Raw genomic sequence first — 22,452 nt, 5'->3', positions numbered from 1 at the left:
GAGTTTTAATTAAATCAGTGAAACAGATCTAGCCCACAATCTGTAGATATACCAGTACCAGGATTTCGTCACAGGACGGCCTCGGGAATGTGTACTACGGGCGGTATGCATGTGCAGTGTATCGATAATTGGCCGCCATGGGAATTCACTGCTGTGAGACCAGGTCTGAATTAGCGCCATGGGTTCTACAAAATGGCTTTATTTCTGATAGTCTCACCTTTATTTTGTCATGTTATACAACATCAGTTCTTTCTTACCCTCACATAGAGGACCATTCCATATCATTCAATATTTGCAATACAATTTTTTGGGGGAAACCTTTAAATATTAAGAATCCACCCCCAGTGACAGTGCTGGGATTGGTGACTCTTGGTGCAGTAAATAACCCCATGCATTCCTAAATAGGGGTCATAGTGTCGCATGAAAGGGTCATGACCTTACAGGAAGGTTATGTTTACAAGCATGCCCAGCATTCCTAGAGATTCAGGGCTGCCCTCAGAGACTCTTCCTTCACTGCTGTATCCTCTACAGTGATAGGAGCTGTACAATAACATTACCGTGTAGCAGCTGGCTACCTGTCACTGTGTTGGAGCTGGTGTACTGGTGTGCCCCCATAGAAGAGTGGCACCCGGGTGTGGTCTGTACCCCATATGTGACACCTCTGATCTCCACAGATGTACCATGGAGAGATTGCAGCAGATATCTTTAATATCTGCCACGGTCACTACATTTATACCCGCAAATGATGCCCACATAGGTTGCATTTGGATTACCAAGCTCTATGGCCCTGCATGTGCATTGGCTGAGAGTGACCTAAAACAGGATGCAGTGTGATAGTGTTTTGCTATTAAACATTGCTTCCTGCCCTTTGCCAGGAAATTGCTATTATTGGAGCCTGTCTCCAAGCTAGAGAAAAATGGTAAATTTGCATGAAAATATTTTCACTTTGCAAATTTCCGCAATAAATATTTATCACATCAAACCAATATAAGAATTGGGATAAAGATGCCCCTTAACATCTCTCTTAATTCCCAAAATTGCAAATGTTATGAAGAAGCCTGTGTATTATTAATCATGGCACTGTAGCATTTATTAGCAGTCCATGTCACAACAGATATTTTCACTTTTAAATGAGTATATCCTTGCTATGTACTAAGTGTAACTCACAGGGACGGCGGTAGCGATACCTGTTGTCCCTGCAAGTTATATCCTGTGAAATTGTCTGCATTAGGCTGGGAAATCACTACACCATGGGCCTGATTCTGATTCACTTGCAAAAGCAAATGATCGCTAATGGACAAAAGCATGTGCAGGTGGGGCAGATGTAACATGTGCAGAGAGAGTTAGGTGTAGTTGGAGGGCCCGGCACAGGTCAGGACGCAGTGAGGAGGTAGGATACCCCCCCAGGCCGCACCAGCTCTGGGTGAACTCAGAGGATAACCGCCCCCCTCTCACTGACTCTCCCCCAGCCTCACTGACTGACTCTCCCCCCCCCCCCCCCCCGCCAACACCCCACCACCACCCACGCTGGCTCTCCCTACAGGAAGATGGCCTGTTGAGACCTTCCTTTTGTGTGATAACTGTACTGTCTCTGCTTATAATGTTACCTACCTGACTGCTGCAAAGACCAGTGGCGCCGCTGATGGCTGCGTAGGCGCAGTGCAGCTTGGTATGTGTTCCCTGCCTCTATATCCCCCAGGGTACATCTAGGGTATACCAGTATGTGTTTGTATATCTGTCACTGTTTAACTGTACCTAACTGGCTGTTGCACAGCAATCCAAATCAAATTCCTAGTATACGCAAGTATACCTGGCCAATAAAGCTGATTTGGATTCTAAATATTGGGTGCTTTATTTTTACACTGCAATATAGATCAGTTTGAACTAGTACAAACCCCACCCAAATGTAACTCTCTCTGCACATGTTACATCTGCCCCACTGCAGTGCGTGGTTTTGTCCATTAGAGAGAGAATTTGCGAGTGAACCAGAATCAGGCCCTATGTGTTTCCCAGCTGATGGAGTGATGGTATGTAACGATACATCACACAGCAGTACACACTGCACAATCTATTGTATGACGGTGCGCTGCATCACATGCCACATGTAACTGAATTAATTTGTCTGTCTGATTGTCCCATCTGACATTCAGCACATCAGATGGGACAAGCCAGTGAAAAACCGCAAGGCAAGTGAGATTGTGGGTAATACTGTGCGATGTCTGTTATATATCATTCCGATTCATGTCAGAATGATATATCGAATGATATATTTCTTAAGCTGTGTACACACAGGGGCGATAAGGGCTATAATCGCTGGGAATATGGTCGCAGGCGACCATATTGCCAGTGATGGAAGAGTGCCCCGGCGATATATCCCCGGGTGCGTGCTCCTGTTTTCAGCCCCATTGTAATCGCTCCTGTGACCAGCTAATTACCTCTGCGGCACCCCCGATAGAGGTTCCCTTTCATCAGCGACCATCTCTGGTCGCTGATGAAAAGGAGACACTGGGCAATATATTGCTCAGCAATGTATTGCTAGCAATATATTGCTGAGCAATATATCTCCACCGTGTGTACGGGGCTTTAGCTTGAACCCAGCTTTAGCAAAGAGCAACAAGTCATAAAAGTATGCATTAGTTTTGATTCTGCATAATTTTATTTAAAACATTTTTTGTTGCTATAAAAAGATGCCTAAGATATAGTCTTTCCAATAAGAGAGCTGTTATACCTTTCAATGTCTCTTCTCTTCCTCTCCTATGCTGGTTACAAAAAAAGCAGCTTTTACGGGTAATTAAAAATGAAGGGGTTAAGGGGTTAAGCCCAATAGCCAGCTAATGAGGTCTTCAGAAGCTTGCTTGTCTATTCTTCACCAGTTCTCCAGCACACTGCGTGCATCGATGAGCGTGTTTACAGCAAGGTAAAAATGAAACACTTTCCTAGCAGGCACTACTAAAATAAAATGTAAATGTGGGGTGTGGCTATTGTGGAGTGCTAATTACCAGAGGGCTGCAAGCCGAATGTAAATTTCACCTGGGATTTGGTGCAATTTAAATACGTCTCAGAGCAGTTTATCTAAGGAGATTTGACAGGGTGTTGCATTCTGAAAGTGTTTATTTTAATAGTTCCACATTTCTACAAATCCAGAATGAGGGTGATTTGGATAGCAAGGAAAATAGAAGTACCGGTAATGGCTGAATAGAATTTATTTGAAATGTATTAGCAGTGAGACAATCTGAGATAATCAACATATTTCCTTTATCAGTAAATTAAAAAAAACGCTTTGTTAATATCAATTTTGGAGGCACTACACTGTGATGATTATTTCTTGTACCCATGGATGTTTTTAACCAATAGATGTTTGTCCAACCTTATTTTAAACGCATTTATTGTGTCTGCCGACACCACATCTCCAGGAAGAGAGTCTGTAACCTGATTTCTAGAAAAGGAGTAGGGGCACCCAGGTAGTGGGACCCCCTGGGGTTTCTGTCATACCTCTATGGACCAATCCAATCCTGCACTTGCAGCTGGTAGAGTGGAATGTCCACTCCATTCTCTCTGAAGCAGAGAACTGACAGTTGGTCAGATCTAGAGTGAAGCATCAGCTAGCAATTGAAGATAATCACTGTCTTATTGTTTTAGTGCACACAGACAGCATGAATAATCATAATTGTATTTGTGGATTATGCACAATGAATCACACTAACGAGTGCACTCCTTTGGACCATAGTCGTAGACCTGGTGAAAAGTGTCCATACACTGCAATTATCAATCCGATCAGCCAATTATTGGCTGGCTGAGCTGATAATTGCACAGTGTATGGTCGCAACTGAGCATCAATTATTGGATTGTCAGACATGAAAGGTCTTCCAGCATGTCCTACAGATGTGATAATTTGTGCTTGGATAACTCGCCATCAGACGGACAGTCCAATTATCTGACAGTATATGGTAAAGCTATTGTATGTTTTCTGATAATTGGTCTGTCTGTTTGATGGTGAGTTTTATCTGACAGTGTACAGCCACCTTTATACAAAGTCTCTCTAACTGGCAGATAAAGGATGAAGGTTCAGGGAAACTAACAAACTAGGTCTGTATTTGGACACCAATTTGTAGTATGTAGAAATACAGTGTGACTACTATAGACTAAAATGGAGCACAGGAAGGTCAGGTGACTATTCTCCAAATATGCTGTGGACATTGTTCACATTAGCATTTGGCTCAATTATCCAACCATTAACTGGATGTGAGCTTTTCCCCTACCAGATGATAAGGTGAGACAGAGACAATGTTGTCCTCATACTACCCGACATTTCATTCCTGCAGAAGGGCATCTCCCAGCTATGCCCTCAGATGATCCCTCAAAATGTTGTTAAGTGTTATATATGTTTCCCTAATATTCGCATCCCATTTTTCTGTTACATTTTTAAACACTGTTACTCCATAGTTACAACCAACTATAACATCATCACCTAACTTCTGGATAGTATTTCCACCCCTGGGAGATCCAACGTTAAATACATACAGTATGTTTACCCTTTATAGTCATACAATAGTCTAAAAATGCGATTGTTTTATTTGACGATTAAGGGGTAAATGTATGAAGCTTGGTGAAGTGGTATCTACTCCCACAAGAATGTTACGTTCAAGGTGATAATGCACCAGCCAATCAGCTCAAATATGTAAATTGGCATTAAGGAGCTGATTGGGTGGAGTAAGCTTCATACATTTACCCCAATGTTTCATATTGTGAGGAGAGAACACCCAACTATAGAATAACAGGCAACTACTATAAAGATTATTTCTTACTGTCACCATGATGGTAAACACAAGTAACATTACTAAAGGTGAGGGAAGAAGGGACAATGAGCACTAATATGAACTTGCTAAACCCACGCCCTAACCTGTGATAGGCTTCCAGTCCACATCTCATCCTCAAATTATCATATAAAAAGAAACCACAAACATCTCCTAAGGGGTGCGGTAAGGCGTTCCGACAGGGGAATCCCGACTGTCAGTATCCCGACGTCGGAAACCCAACTGCCGGTGCTACGGCAGTGGGGTGAGCGTAGACAAGCCCCTAGCGGGCTTGCTGCGCTCGCAATGCTGTGGGCTCGGTGGCTCGCTTTGCTCGCCACAGGTTCTATTGGTGGACCCCCACAAGGGAGAATAGCTCCTGTGAGTCAGGATCCCCCTGTCGGAGAACCGGCAGTTGTGAGTCCAATGTTGGGATACTGACTGTCAGGATTCCCCCTGTTGGGCAGTCACCTGGCACCCTCTCCTAAGGCCTCAGCTAGCGTTAATAACCTTGTGGTTTTCTTTTGCTTATTTATCCCTATGTATAGGGATATATAACGTAGTTATACGTTGCCTGGACATTCAGCACTGATGAGCGCCTCTATGGTGCTCAACCTGGAGGCTGCTTCTCTCTCCTCCTGGGGGCCGGCAGTGTAATTGTAGAAAAGAGGATAAGCAAGGATCTGTGAGAAAAGGAGTGGGGAGTCATCTATTACAAAACTAACGAAATATATAAAGGTGATTGTGTAGTGGGTGGGTATTAGTAGACATAGTGATAAAGTAGTCTGCTATTTGGTTGGCTTTCTCTTGAATAAATAGTAATTAAATCTTACATGCCTTGACAGAGAAATTGCTGAGAAATGAATCCACCTAACATAATTGCTTTGGTTCCTCTCTTTTCCTGAATACTGGGTAACTTTACCCATCGTTCTTGCAGAAGGATATGACACATGTACTCGCTGATGGGTGATTTAATGTTGCATTGGTTGACACTTCCATCCGTACACGCGATACAGAGTGCCCTAATGTGGATTTAATAAATATTCATTCAGAGCTTCAACCCTCAGCAAAATCACTGTAAGCCAACTGCAGCTGTCTGGCTACAAGTTTACTTAGACAGCAGAGCATTGCACCTCTGCAGCTTGTCAGAGAAGAGAAGGTTGCTGATACCTTGCAAACTTTATTATGTTTCACATTATACTTAAAACTATACATTTTAATGTTTCTCTTCGTTAATTGCTAATTTGCTATTGTACAGAGCTATAACCATCAATTACTGACCAGCGGCAAGATTTGTCATTTACTGTATCTCACACCCTCCTCATCGTACCTGAATTTTTTCTTCTTACCTGCTCTGTCCAATAATGGCCCTGATTCGGTAACACTCGGACGGGAGCGAATTTGGCCATTCTGATGTTTGGGGGTCTGCGCAAGTGCGTATTTGCGCATTTGCAGAAACCTGCAATCAAATGGCTTTGGCAAGCTACACACTCGCCGGGCCGTTCATTGCAGGGAGGGAGGCTGGATGGGGGTGGTAACGGCTCTGGACCATGGGAACACCCAGCATTTTATCCCCCTGAAAATGCTGTGTGTTCCCATGTGTGGGTAGGCAGGCCGATGTCTGCAGAGGGCGGGCAGCGTCTTACCGCGGGCAGCTTACCGAGCCAACTTGAATCAGGACCAATATTTCTTATGCTTCAACCCACATGTACCTCTGCCATACATATAGTACTTTTATCCTCAATAGTTATGAAATCTATGCATGTGTAACTTAATATACTTTACAGTAGAGCAAATAAAACATTTTATTAAAAAATGTACACAAAATGTGCGACAGCCAAGATCCACCCACCCATTTACTCTTACCTGGATATTGGGACCAAGATTCAAGTTCACCATTGTGCTTGGTCCCATAGCACTTGCCATGAGTTGTGGTAGTTTAACATGTAACCTGTAGTCATTTTGTAGAATTTTCTAAATGTTTGATCTCTTGACATGAATTTCTAAATACACAGCTCAGTAGATGCAGCCAATTTGTGGGCCGAACAAACATTTTTGAAAAATGAACTATTCACTATTCTTTTATCTGGGTTCTGGACGTTCACATTCAGTGTAGTTGAGTATTATACCATTACATATAGTATTACATTATGGCCCTTATTCAGATTGCTTCGCTTGGACACGTGCACAGGCCGAAGAAAATGTACCAAACCCCATTCGCACGCTGAATTCAGCCGCTCGCCATGCGAACAGATGTTTTATGTGAACTACCATTCGCATGCCTGTGGAAACCTCCCTCATCATTCGATGGTCTAGACCAGGGGTAGCCAACTCCAGTCCTCGAGAGCTACCAACAGTTCATGTTTGTCAGACCACCTAGCTGCTGCACTCTTTACTCACTGAGAAATTACAAAAGATCCACAGGTGGAGATAATTACTTAGCTTGTGATTCTGTGAGGAGACCTGTAAAATGTTAACTGCTGGTAGCTTTCGAGGACTGGAGTTGGCTACCCCTGGCCTAGACCACTCGTACATATGAGCGAAGAAAAGCAGGGATAGGGATATGGGCGGGCAGCTGACATCTGGTTAAGTCAGCTGTCCGCCCCCCACACATGCATCACAACCTCATTACCATATGTACGCCCAGCATTTTCTTAGGAACATTGGGAACGTCCATGAAATGCTGGGCAGGATGCGGGCGCTCGGTGAACAGATTTTACGCTAGTTCGCACTCTCGTATGCACATGCGCAGAAATGCAGCATACGCAAAACATCGTCCCCGCGCAAATTCCTGTCCGACTGGGTGAACCAGAATAAAGCCCTATATCTATATTCAGTAAATACAGTAGCACAATAAGTTGCAATAACAGATCATCAATAAGTGAGTAGTGCACTTGACCTTCTTGCATCTACAGAACAGCAATTTTTTCCTGGAAAATATTTGAACATATTAACAAACTTTGTGGCGTGGTCACTTGAAACAGCCATTTTAGTAGCATTGCTTTCTATTCTATTCAAAATAGACCTTACGTATTTATTGGTAACTCTGCAATGAGGAACCTCTGAAGACATTAATTCTCTTGATATGTCTGTGAACTATATCGTTCACAGCCACATCGCTGGTACACACTGGACCATGATATAACAGTAGTTCAATTGAATGGCCGAAATATATCATCCAATGTGTAACCAACATGTTTGCCTTTGGAATTGCATTCAGGAACAAATGATGGAGAGCACCAATACCTTTGTAGTGCTTTACTTTTTTTTCTTGATTGCTAGTGCCATACCTCCCATCATGACCCTTTCCCGTAGGGACAAAATGCTCTGTTCCTGGACTTCCCTTTTCATTTATGATTCCTACCATCTGTGGTGAAACATTTTTATTTATCAATGAATTAGCTCCACAGAGGTAACAACAATCATCTTTATTGCAAAAATGTAAATAAATACTTTAGAATTATTTGGGACTTTAATGTAGCTATCACATAAAACATTTTGAAACGTTTTGAAAAACTGTAATTTTAAATGGTATTTTAAACGGGTCTAGTGTTCATATTGCAGCAGATTACCATTTAAAAATACCGTTTAAGTACCATTCACATCACCAGTCAAGCCGTTTAACCTCTGAACACGTTTCTACCCACAGCTTATTTCCTGGTTCAGGGAAGGGACACAAGACAAGGGACAGCCTATCACAGTGCTCTAACCTTTATTTTTTACTAAATACCATTTCAGTGCCATTCAGACAGCACAAAAAACGGCTCTGAATTGGCTTTAAAACGGGTAGGACTCTGCTTTTTAAACGTGTTGAAATACCAGTTAACTTTAAATGGTATTTCAACTATGACACTTTCACACTGCAGCCTTAAATGTTTTAAAAGGCAAAAAAACGGCAATATACCGTTTTAAAAGTGTGATGTGAAAGCTACATAAGGGGTTCCAATGACAATGATTTAAACAATTCAGTGCATTGCTTGTAGTCTAATCCACCTCTCTTCTTCTTTACAGTCAAATTTAATGGGTGCAATACAGGAACGCAGGGAATCTGGTATGAAACTAGCAACCCTGATTTCAAAGTTGGAACAGATGGGTCTGTATACACAGCTCGTAAGGTACAGATCCCCTCCAAACAAGCAGTATTTGTGGTGGCTGCCGGCGACCACCAGACCCCGGAGAAATGGGAAGCTGCAATCCGGTTGCTGGTGGAAGACAAGCCTCTCAACCATAGCCAGTACCAGGTATGTCATTCTGTGTTGGCAGTGCCTCTTTAGAAATATATATACAATATACTGTAGTTCAGTTGCCCGGACCTTCATGTTGAAATCACATGCAATCACATACCTCCCAACATCTGTGTCTCGGTAGTCCAAAAAGGGGTGTGGCCTACAGGTGGGGGCCAGGTCTCACGGGATGACATGACCTCAGGCCTCCATGACACCTCCATGTTTCGCCCCTCTGCGTCACTGAATAGACACAGACACAGAATCTATTCCTTTCAGGCTGGGGGGAACATCCCCCAAAACATGGACATATCCCTTGGAAAGCAGGACAGTTGGGAGGTATGGCAATCAGTATACGAAAAGCGACATCAGGTTCCAATGGTACTGCTTACCTGTATTAAGAAGAGTGCAGAATACAACTATATGTAGGTTATAATGTTATATACACTAGGGATGATTCTGGTTGGTTTGCAAAAGCAAACTCCTCCTTTAATGGACAAAACCATTTGCACTGCAGATGTAACATGTGTAGAGAGAGTTACATTTGGTTGAGTTATATTGTTTTTGTGCAGAGTAAATACTGGCTGCTTTATTCTTACACTGCAAATTAGATTTCAGTTTGAACACACCCCAACCAAATGTAACTCTCTCTGCACATGTTACATCTGCCCCATCTGCAGTGCACATTGTTTTGTCCATTAAAGAAGGAGTTTGCTTTTGAAAACCAACCAGAATCACCCCCTAGGTTCTGTGGTTGATTGCAACCTAGCAAGAGATAGTTTTAAGATTTAATTTAGTGATTAATCTTTTATGGCATAAGAAACGCATCCATCTAGTATTTTTTATGTCTTTAAACACCTAACGAGGCGGATGGTAGCTTAGGCTGTATGTTCATATATGAAGGGGTGGTTTAATAGAGGAGATTACCTGCGTCACGTTCTACTTCTCTACTGCACATGTGAAAATGTCCAGGAAAATAGCCGCTGCAACATTACCAGTGATTTCTGCTGCACTGTGGCGCATATAGGTATATGGGTTTAGGTTGTGCGCTGTGGGCTCCCCTGGACATAGGGGCCCATGTGTACTGCATACCGTATGCAGTGCACACCTCATTGCAAATTGCAAAATATCAGTTTTATTTCAGAATAAAGGGGTTATTAAATATACTGACTTATTAATAATCCTTGAAAAATGTTCTGTGTATGCTGCTGTGTGACTGTTAGCTGGGAGAGGGTACTACAAGTCTCACCTCACCTGCGTGCACATCAGTGCTGCAAAAATGATCGGTGCTGCAAAATAATCTAATTGTTTTGGACAATAAGGGTTACTGACAAATACATTTCTTAAAATCCTTTTCAATTTTTCTGTGTCTGCTGCTGTGTGACTGTTATTTGGGACAGGCCAGGGTATTACAAGTCTCAACTCACCTGTGTGCACACCGCACACCGCACATCGGTGCTGCAAAATAATAAATAATTCTTTTTTTTACAATAAGTGTTACTGACTAAATGTGGAGAAGATGATGTTCATTAAAATTAATTGGATAAGGATCAGGACTACATCTTGCCTCTATAGAGCCAGTTTGTGCAGGAAGAGGTGACTTGCTTCTTTTCTTGTGGGGCCCAAACAAACCAATCATTTCAGCCACAGTCATGTGGCAGACCCTGTTGCTGAAATTATTGGTTTGTTAAAGTGTGCATGTCCTATTTACGCAACATAAGGGTGGGTGGGACTGGGAGGGCCCTAGGATAATTCCATCTTGCACCTCTTTTTTTGACCATTATGTGCTTTTTGGGGCCTAGTTTTTCAAACAGCCATCCTGTCTGCTGCTGCAGTGCCACTCCTAGATGAGCCACTTGTATGTGCCCCCCACTTGTGTAGCTTAGCATAGTTATCCACCTACCTCGGTGCAACCTTTTGCCCTAAAAACAATATTGTGAGGTGTGAAGTATTCAGAATAGACTGGAAATGAGTGGAAATTAATGATAGTGAGGTTAATAATAGCGTAGGAGCCAAAAAAAAGCTATTTAAGCAGTTAAAAAAAAATCAGAACCCAAAACACGAAACATGAAAATGATGGTGTTTTGGAACAGATCCAGATCCAAAACACTGCCCGAGATCCAGACCCAAGACGTGTTTCACAGAACACGAAAAGTGCCTGGTGCACATCCCTAATGTTTATTATAAATGTAGACTTGAGCCAAAAATGAATGTCATTTATAAATGTTTAATACACTAAAGTAGAACAGTTTAGTCTTTTTAGAAAATAAACACGTTAATTCAGTTCGGAAATTGACAGGGAGCAATTTAGAAATGGTTTTAACCCCTTCCTGACAGAGCCAGTTTTTGCGTTCCTGACAGAGCCCTTTTTTTCAAATCTGACATGTATCACTTAAGTGGGTATAACTTTTTTTTGCTTTTACTTATCCCAGTGATTTTGAGATTGTTTTCTCGTGACACATTGTACTTCAAGTTAGTGGTAAATTTTGGTCGATACAGTCTGTGTTTTTTTGTGAAAAATACCAAAATGTCGTAAAAAAATGGAAAATTTTGCGATTTGCAAAATGTTAAATTTTCTGCTTGTGAGACAAATAATCTTACCACTCAAAATAGTTAATAACTAACATAGACCATATGTATACTTTATGTTGCCATCATTATTTCAACCTCATTTTCATTTTTTTGGACACTAGGAGGCTTAAAATATGAATAGCAAATTCTCAAATTTTCAAGAAAATTTCAAACACTGATTTTTTTAGGGACCAGTTCAGTTCTGATGTGACTTTGAGGGACTTGTATGTGAGACACCCCCATAAATGATGCCATTTCAAAAACTGCACCCCTCACAGTATTCAAAACAGCATTTTGGAAGTTTGTTAACCCTTTAGGTGTTTCACAGGAATTAAAACAAAGTGTAGGTGAAATTTCAAAATTTCATTTTTTTTGCAGATTTGCAATTTTAATACATTTTTCTAAGGAACACAGCAGATTTTACTAGAGAAATGTGACTAAAAATTGATTCCCCCAATTCTTTGGTTTTCATAAATATCCTATATGTGGCCCTAGTGTGCACGGTGACCAAACCACAGGCTTCATAATAGAAGGAGCACCTACTTGATTTTGGAGCCTCCTTTTTATGAGATTATTTTTTAGGCACCATGTAGGTTTCTAGGCACCATAAGATGCTAAAAGTTAGGAACCCCCCCACAAGTGACCCCATTTTGCAAACTACACCCTTCAGGGAATTCATCTAGGGGTATAGTGTACATTTCAAACCCCCAGGGGTTTCACCAATTGTGGTACAACTGGGCAGTGAAAATGAAAAAAATTAATTTTTCATTTTCACAGCTCAGTTGTATCAAAATTGGTGAAACCCCTGGGGGTTTGAAATGTACACTATACCCCTTGATGAATTCCCTGAAGGGTGTAGTTTGCAAAATGGGGTCACTTGTGGGGGGGTTCCACTGTATGGGTGTTTCGGGGGTCATTCAACCAGAATCTGTGCTGCAAAATCCAAATATCACTCCTTCCCTTCTGAGTCCTGCCATGCACCCAACTGGTATTTTTTGGTCACATGTGAGGCATTGCCATACTCGGGAGAAATTGGGGCACAGATTTTGGGGTGCTTTGTCTCCTTCATTCCTTGTGAAAATGAAAAATTTTGAGCCAGATCTGCATTTTTGTGTAAAAAAATGTAATTTTTTACAGAAAAATGCAGTTCTGGCTCAAAATTTTTCATTTTCACAAGGAATGAAGGAGACAAAGCACCCCAAAATCTGTGCCCCAATTTCTCCCGAGTATGGCAATGCCTCACATGTGACCAAAAAATACCAGTTGGGTGCATGGCAGGACTCAGAAGGGAAGGAGTGATATTTGGTGGTGGAATGAATGGTGGGTGCTATGTCGCATTAGCAAGACCCCCGAAGCACCAATACAGTGGAACCCCCCCACAAGTGACCCCATTTTGGTCACCAGCTTTGGGAGGGGGGCTGGCGCTGCGGCTGGCGGGGGGGTGGGAGGGGTGCTGGCGCTGCGGCAGCCGGGTGGGTGGGAGGGAGGGGGGCTGCCGGGTGGGAGGGGGGGGGGCTGGCGATCGGTGGTGATCGGTGCTGTACTTAACAGCACCGATCACCACCGATCACTGTGTTACCGAGCGGCTTAGCCGCCGGTAACACAGAAAACGCTGCAATTGGCTGTTCACATTTGAACAGCCAATCGCAGCGATCGCCGCGAGGGGGGATGTCTGCTGTCAGGGACAGCAGACATCTCCAAACTGTCACTATAGACGCGGTGACAGTTTAAAACCATGACGTATATATATATATATATATATATAAACGGTCGGGAAGTACCTCTCGACCATGACGTATATATACGTCATATGTCGGGAATATCTTTCTATATATATGTGTGTGTGTGTGTGTATATATATATATATATATATATATATATATATATATATATATATATATATATATACACATATATATACACATATATATGTGTATATATATATATATATATGTATATATATATACATATATATATGTGTATATATATATATATACATATATACACATACATATATGTGTGTATATATATATACACATACACACACATATATATATATATATATATATATATATTTATATATATATATATATTTCAGTTCCTTTTTTTTTTTTTTTAACCCATTGCTGCTGCGGCTTGCGGGGGGGGGGTGGGAGGGGGGAAGCGCTGCGTGCGCTGAGGCTCCCTACTGCTGCTGCTGCCGGGGGAGCTGGAGGAGCTGCCGGGTGAGTGCCGGGTGGGTGGGAGGGGGGTGCTGCTCATCGGTGGTGATCGGTGCTGTACTTAACAGCACCGATCACCACCGATCCCTGTGTTACCGAGCGGCTTAGCCGCCGGTAACACAGGAAACGCTGTGAATGGCTGTTCAGATTTGAACAGCCAATCACAGCGATCGCCGATCGGGGGGGGCACCCCTGCCCCCCCTGGGCGGCGAGGGGGGATGTCTGCTGTCAGGGACAGCAGACATCTCCTAACTGTCACCGCGTCTATAGACGCAGTGACAGTTAGAAGCCATGACGTACATGTACGTCAAATGTCGGGAAGTACTTCCTGACCATGACGTACATGTACGTCAAATGTCGGGAAGGGGTTAATTTATGCCATTATAGTTCCTTTTATTTTTAAAATGTTTAATTAATTCCAATTAGTGCCCCTTATTTAATATACAATAGAAGCAAATGGATACATCAATAATGACTGCTTTTGTAACAAAAATTCACAACTAACTGCTTTGTCATAGGACTTTCTCATAATAATCAGGAACTACACATGCATTTTAGGTTATTAGTTCAGTGGTTCCCAAACTTTTTCAAATCACGGCACCCTAGAGCATCAGAATTTCTTCCATGGCACCCCTAGGCCAAAAATGTCTTATTCAGAAATTAAAATTTAAAAAAAAAGTAAATTATTTTATGTCATACAAAGGTTATTTATGGATGAGGGACAGGATTAGCTTCTGTATGTCCACATATTTGATTATTGACAGCCCACCAGCAATGTTTTTGCCTTTTACATTGACCATAAATAATTTGAATTGGCTCTAGACCACCAATCCAAGGCACCGGTGCATGTGTCCCGAGGCACCCCAGGGTGCCGTGCGACACAGTTTGGGAACCACTGTATTAGTTTGTTTCCTGTTTAGTTACACACTATAAGATTTTTTGGACAATTTGTCATTATGAGGTAAATCACTATATGCAGGCTCCCACAGTTGTTAGTGATGTACTTTGGTCAGCCCTATCTGAGGATATTGCAAATGATAGCATACTCCTGGTCATAGCCACTGAAGATATTTCTTTAGGTCTTTTGCAAGATTGCACAGTGTGTATGCACTACAGATGGAGCCACTCTCATTAGAATGGCTCCTGGCGATAGAATCTCTATGCGCCGCCCCCCCCCCCACCAGCTGCCGTCCTCCAACAGAATGGGGCGCTCGCATACCATGTTCTGTCGAAGGCTGCAGCAGCCCGCTGCTCGTCTCCTCTGCCCATCTGCCCCAGCCTGCCCCCCCACCGTGCCCCTCTCCCTGAAGCAGAGCCGGGCAGGGAAGCCTTTGGTCCCAGCTCCCCGCCGCCTTGCTGACGGGGACGCACAAGCGAATAAGCCGCTTGTGCTTTCCTGTCAGCCGGTCCGCCAGCCTGCACCAGCACATGAGGCTGAAAGCGGCTCCATCTGTGTTTTGTATATTGTTTGTCTGGGAGTTCAAGGGAAACCATTGATGCCCTCTTATTATTTGTGCACCGTATAGTGTATACCCAGATTTAGGAGAATATTAGGATCAGTAGTCAGATAATGAATCAATGTAAGACTTGAAACATTATTTTGTCATAATTAAGTACTGGTAAATGGGCTTGTTAAACCTGCATGTTTTCTATAGATTACTCCTGGAGAGCCCAACTGTACTTTACCAGACTGAGGAAAGATGATAGCTGGAAGGATAGGCTGGCAGTTTCACAACACATAGTGGGACACAGGCTCTTGTTAGTAGATATAGATAATCATACAGTATTTGGTTTTATATGATAGCTATGGAAAGCCGTCCACTTGACTAGTAATATCAGCAGATGAGGGGAGGAGGCTGCTGATGAGACCGAAGCATGCCTCGGCACTCACCGATCTTCACCGGGCCATACACACTGGGCGATTTTGAAAGCAGCTCAGAGCCCCAAAAGTGAGCTGCTTTCAGCTCAAAATTGCCCAGTGTGTATGGTCCTTAAATCTCTCAATTGCCACACAGTTCTCTCACAACTAGTGTCCAGTGATTATAGTTAGTAGGTGAGTGGCAGTCTCTTTAAACAGTAAGTTGTTAGTATTGCAAGCATTTATAAAAATAATAATACTTATGCTGCATGTGGAGCTCCGTTTGTCCTGCAGCCAGTTGCTGCCCTCCGTAATCTTCATGGGTCCTCCAGGCCACTGGTGCTTATCCTGTAAATACAGCATTGACTGCGGCCAGTTTGATCTGGTTCAGTAATTAGCGCGTTTCCCCACCTCACATGCACTCAACGGCTTCCAACAGCTACGTTATGGATTTAAATTGCGTCTTTTTCTGGTTCTGCGTATGCTTCGTACAGTGCTTTAAAGCTCCACTACGGAACACTGAGACAGTCCTGCAAAAATCGGGACAGGTGGGAGGTATGTCTGTGCTCCTCATAAATACAGTTCTGCTTTCATGTTTCAAAAATGACATAGACCAAGATCTCTTTGAAGGTATAAACTGGCCCAGGCAGATTGATAAATATTTAATTAGGTACTGCTTTCCTAGCACGGCGCCGACGATCTAGATTGTATGTGTGGGGCTGATATCTCAAGCATCTCATGCATCTTATGTGTTTGTGCGGCATAAGATGCATGAGATGATGCAATCGATGCGATCGACGAGATTTTTACATTGCAAGCATCTCATGCATCTTATGTGTTTGTGCGGCATAAGATGCATGAGATGATGCAATCGACGCAATTGACGCGATTTTTACATTGGAATCAATGTAAAAAGGCCCCAAAACCCCAATTTTAATAGCTAACCCCCCTCATGGGTGAAATGGCCTCCCCATTGTTAATGCCAACCCACTATTGACGCCAACCCGAAGCGTGGCGAGCGCAGCGAGGGGCGGCGGTACGCGTCCTCCGACCTTTTCATACCCCCAATATCCACGTCGGCGTGGAGTTGATTTTATATAGTGTGGCGAGCGCAGCGAGCCACCGAGCCCGAAGCGTGGCGAGCGCACGTGGAATATATGTAAAGTAGTCTGCGTCCCCTCACGGGGCGTGCTGCGCTCGCCACGCTTCGGGCTCGCTGCGCTCGCTACACTATATAAAATCAGCTCCACGCCAACGTGGATAGTGGGGGTATGAAAAGGTCGGAGGATGCGTACCGCCGCCCCTCGCGGGCTCGCTGTGCTCGCCACGCTTCGGGTTGGCGTTGATAGTGATGGTGGCGTTAACAATGGTTATTGGGGCTCATGATTTTTTATCTCATGGATCTCATGCATCTTATGGATGCATAAGATCCATGAGATTAAAAAATCGGGTCCATCGCGTTGATTGTATGCCTTAAGTACCTTAAACTTAAGGGATACAATCAATGAGACGGGCGCCGTGCTAGGAAAGCAGTACCTTTAATTATTATAAAATGTCTATTACAGGAGTATGTACACACAAACACACACCACACACACGCACATTGATAACCAAAAAAATACAAACTGGGTTAGGGTTCGATAGTGCGTACATAAGTGCTTTCCATTCAGTGAGACCTGAGGATATTATGCACACCTCCTCCTTGTACAGAGGAAACTTTGCCTACTACACACACTTTTGCCTTTGAATCAGCAGAAAGTTTTTCTCTGTTGTTCATTCTTGCGGTAAACCTGAAAGCATTTCAATTAGAATATGCAGATTAGCCTGGATGTTCCCCACAGGAGCACAATATATCCCCAAAGGCATCTTGGCTCCATATTGCTGCAATGTGAACCCTGCTTCTCTTCTTCATGATGAGACCCCCTCCTGTCTATTACATGCGTACTAAGAGTGTGACCCCTGGGGGCACAGGTGTGTGGTTCCGTACATTTAAAGCACACAGTCTCCATGCACAATATTGTTGCACGCTGATAGGAATGAAATGTAACATGATATATTGGCACAAACATGTCTCACAATCATGGCCTTGATAAAATGGAGAGTGATAAACCACCAGCCAATCAGCTCCTAACTGACATGTTACAGGTTGTGTTTGAAATATGATACCGCCGGACCCCCGCATCCCATGAAAGTTACATTTCTACAATTTGCGGAAGGAAGGGGGCTCAATATGCAAATTGTTCCCTTTAGCCCCACCCCCTCCATGAAGGCCCACAAATTGCAAGATTTACATTACTGTCTACATCAGGAGCCGCCTACAGAAGTGCTGCTGACAGTCTCCTCTCTGGGGTTTCCCAGAGAGGAGACTTTAAAAGTAGGCAAGTATGGACCGCCTACTTGTGTGGGTGTGGCCAGCTAGCAGGGGGGGCAGGCGGAAAGAGGAATTACTGTGCTGGTTCAGACTTGGATAAAGACATCATGGTGCCCTAGTCAAGATGCTGGTTTGGGACCCTCACCCCTTTTGATCTGTTCCAGAAAAACTTAAGTGTAATCCTCCTACTACACATTAAAAGGAAAAATGTATATATACTGTATTGTAAATAAACATGACCTATACCAGTGGTAGACAACCCTAGCCCTCGAGAGCTACCAACAGTTCACATTTCCAGACAACCTAGCTGTTGCACAGCTGCACTCATTAATCACTGACACATTTAAAAAGATACACAGATGGAGCTAATTAGCTCACGTGATTCTGTGAGGAGACCTGCAAAACAGGTTGGTAGCTCTCTAGGACTAGAGTTGGCTACCCCAGGCCTAGACCAACGGTTTCCAAACTGTGCATCTAGGCACCATGGGGCAGATTGGTTCTTGCAGTGCTAGTAACTGTCAATTGAATAACATGTGGCTCCTAAAAACCACAACTGTAAACCACCACAAAACTGAATCCAAGGATGAAAGGTATGCACAGTTTTCTTAAATTAACAGGGTGCTGTTATTTAAGAACATTTGGGAACCTCAGGCCTAGACATTAATAATTACATCTATAGTGGAAATAACACATAAGGGGACATGAATCAGGGAAATAGTCATCAAGTTGCCCATAGCAACCAATCAGGTTGCAGTTATTATTTAAGTAGCACAGTCGGTAAAATCTAATCTGAATCAAATTTTACAGATATAAATGTCATGCATGTTGTTATGGACTGGCAGCAGGTGATAGAGCCCCAGCAGTCTTTTACTTAATTATTGCAAATAAAATAATTTTATATTAACACTATTAATTTGCATGACTTCACCAACTGCTCTCACCAATATCTGCATTCAGTTCTTTATCTTCTTTTTATGCACATTAGAGATTGATATAATAAATACATTTAAATCTGATTGTATATCTTTCAATGTTGTGGCTGTTTTTAACTTGATATACTGCAACAGGTGTACAGGTCGAGTATCCCGTATCCGAATATCCGTTATCCGAATTATTCCGAAATACGGACATTCCAGAAAGTGAAAAATTTTTTTTTTTTTTGCTAAAAACTCACTGGAGACATTTGTAACAGCATCACTTAGGACATGATATGTAACTGGCACTATATATGTGCAAGACAATGATTGCTTGGCATTCAAATTCAGTGTTGAGATAGTACACACATTTTGTTTCACGTTTTGAAACCTTGTTTTTTGAACAATTAAAATATATTTGTGTGTATTTTATGTGGTAATAAAATATATTTGTGTGTATATTATGTGTTTATACAGCATAAATGCAAGATACTTCAAAATACATCATTGAAATATTAAAATATTCCGAAATACGGAATAATCCGTTATCCAAAATTCTCCTGGTCCCGAGCATTTTGGATAAGGGATACTCAACCTGTATCTGATTTGTTATCAGGTCTGGGTATAAATATCAGGCCTGTGGCCTATTACTGCCAAAGAAGCTGGGGAGATTGCCCCAGCTGTTTTCCTATTTTAAAGCCCATCTGCACTTTCAATTGAAACTACAGTGATTCTTCTGGACCCTCCAAATTAGGAATGCAAATTTACCAGAAACACCAACACTGGCCATTGCTATCTCTCCAGCCTGATGGTCCCTCGCTCCCCTCCACACTGCAGGGAGCCAGGCAATGGGAGTAGAGAGGACAGGATGCTGCAGCACCCCAGCTCAGCATATACTGATCAGTTCTGTGTGCTGAGCTGGGGAGAGAGGCAGCTGCAGAAGCAGCAGCCTGTCCTCTCTTTCCCTGTCCCACCCACTGGATGGTGGGCCGCTCGCTCACGACTGCACCCACTGCTATAATTTTTTCGGTACTTGTGTAATATCTGGGCGCCCGATATATCACATTGCATGCCAATAATTAAGGCATGCGATGCGATTGGACCCAATTTTGAGCCTTTCCCGGGCAGAGTGTACAATTTTAATATTGCGTCACATTGCATGCCATTATAATGGCATGTGATGCGATGCGACGCGTGGCGTGGGGAGGGGACGCGGAATATATGTGAAGTAATCCGCATTTTGCCACACTATATAAAATCAACTCCACGCCGACGTGGATAGTGGGGGGTATGAAAAGGTCGGAGGACGATAGTGTGGTGGCGTTAACAATGGGGGGCCATTTAACATAGTAATCACCCATCAGGGTGGGTGTACAATAAAAAAATCGGGTCTGGGGGGGCATTTAACATAGGAATCAGGCATCTGGGTGCCTGTACAATTAAATAATCGGGTACAATCGCGTCGCATCGCATGCAATATGATTGCATGTGATGCGATGCAACGCAATTTTTTGCCCTGCGATGAAAAAATCAGGCACCCAGATAATACACAAGTATCATTTTTTCTTACAGGCGAATGGCCATGCTCCCTTCTAGTGGCCAAGCCCCTCCAGTTGGCCATGCTCTATTTTATTTCTGACCGCTTTTATAACTGGGACAATAGCAGTTCATATATTAAGGTAAAAACCAGACTGGTGGCCACGACCATTCCGTTGGCAAAGCTCCATTTTCTATTGGGGCCCTGCAGCGCTGCCGAGGGCCCTGCCTATCTGAACTGACAGCTTTTATTACTGGGACAATAGCAGTTCATATATTAGGTTAAAAACCAGACCTAATCTCACATCAACAGGTTGATGTGTATTTTTTTATCTTTTAATAAATGTTAAAGTATTAAAATCTGCGCCATTATATTTTTGAATATATATTTGTACTGGAAATATCTATTTAGCAGTTTACCTTTGCTAGCACTGTATCTTTATTTCCTATGTACTATAATTCAAAACAGCAGCTTTGGGTATACTAGACAGCATCGGAATGCTTAAGTGTTGCACTTAACCATACTCTACTGATAGCCCTTGATGAAGTGGCTCCAGCTTTCCATTATACTGCATGTAGGCCTAGATTTCAACCATGGCACTCTAAATTCATAAGATGCCTACAAAAACTCTCCCATAAAGTTGAATGTCAGTGGTGTACTTCACGTATTCAATGCGACTTCTGCATATATAGAAAACTCACTACCACTTTTATCTTATCTTAATGCCATGGACACTGATTTCCAGTTCCTCGAAGACCTTGCTTCCTACTTCAAGGACAAGATTAAGATTAATAAAATCCAAAATTAAATGGTGCGCCGTTGCCCCTCCAGTGACCTGCTCAAATCTCTAGCTGAACTCTCTGGCACCTCCTCTTCATTGATCCCATATCTCATACCCTCCAACTGCACTGTTTTAGCTGGTACAGTACTGTTTTTAAATGGTCTGTACCGCCTAAAATAAACTGTACCGGTTTTTTAAACATCAGCTCTGGCTGACTGAGGGACTCTGGGAGATGTGGTTCATAACACCACCGACTGCTCCCCAGGGATCGTGGGGGAGCGGCCGTCCAGGACTACATCTCCCAGGGTGCATGGCGAAGAGACTTAGTGGGCCCGCTTCTCCCTGCTCAAGTAGAGAGAGCAGTTGGGGAAGACTACAAGTCACAGCATACTGTGTGGCCAATTGGATTTCTATCCCCACACCGCACTCAGCTGCTACAGCACAGGGTGGTGTGACGTCACCAGCGGGTGGCCCAATGTACAACAGCATGGGGAACCCGGCAGGCAACTGTGACTAACAGCGGCCAATCTTCCGGCAAGATCCTGCACAGCTTGTGGGACTGACTGTTCCAGGTAGGGACAACCAGGGTAGCATTTATTTTAAAATGGGACACCACACTTAAAGAAATTGGGATGATATGTAGTGGAAGAGTCAAGGCCACGCCCCCTGTACTCATGGTCACACCCTTCTATCTATGGCCACACCCCCTGTACTGGTTTTCGCGTTGGAAATGTTGGAGGGTATGATATCTCACTAGTGTTCGTGGCTTGAAAGGCTATGTAGTAGTAGTAGTAGTAGTAGTACGTTTATTTATAAGGCGCCGCAAAGTGTCCGCAGCGCCGTACATAGCAAACAAAAAAAACAAATTACAAGGTAACGTACAGGGTGTGTTGAAAAATACAGTATAAATAGGGTATAGCTGGTAGAACTAAAATCAGCATCAGTTTAGTTGATGCTATTACTCCCTTATGCTAGATCTCTCTGCTGCTGACACTGATCATTCTCTTCAAATACAACACAATAATCCCTTGGTCTTCAGGACAAATACATTCATTTGTTCTCACCCTATCTATCTAATCACATTGTCAGTGTTCACGTCTTTGAATCTACCTCATCTTTTCTACCTCAGTACAAGGATCATTTGTTGGTTTTCGGCTTTTCTCAATCTAACTAAGCAGCTCT

At 43.0% G+C, this 22,452-nt stretch overlaps 1 protein-coding gene across 2 annotated transcripts in view; it reads left to right on the top strand.

The window, feature by feature from the left end:
• Window positions 1–22,452, top strand: part of CDH4 (cadherin 4) — a 724,604-nt gene that overhangs the window by 503,520 nt on the left and 198,632 nt on the right. For both annotated transcript variants that reach the window (XM_083146826.1, XM_083146825.1), the window contains exon 3: window positions 8,805–9,034. In XM_083146826.1, coding sequence (XP_083002952.1) covers window positions 8,805–9,034 — 230 coding nt within the window. The remainder of the gene's footprint in view (window positions 1–8,804; window positions 9,035–22,452) is intronic.

Source organism: Crinia signifera, chromosome 6 (genome assembly GCF_055691185.1).
Source record: "Crinia signifera chromosome 6, ASM5569118v1, whole genome shotgun sequence".
NCBI lineage: Eukaryota > Metazoa > Chordata > Amphibia > Anura > Myobatrachidae > Crinia > Crinia signifera.
Note: the sequence above shows the minus strand (reverse complement) of the source record. Positions and strands in the feature narration are given on the sequence as shown.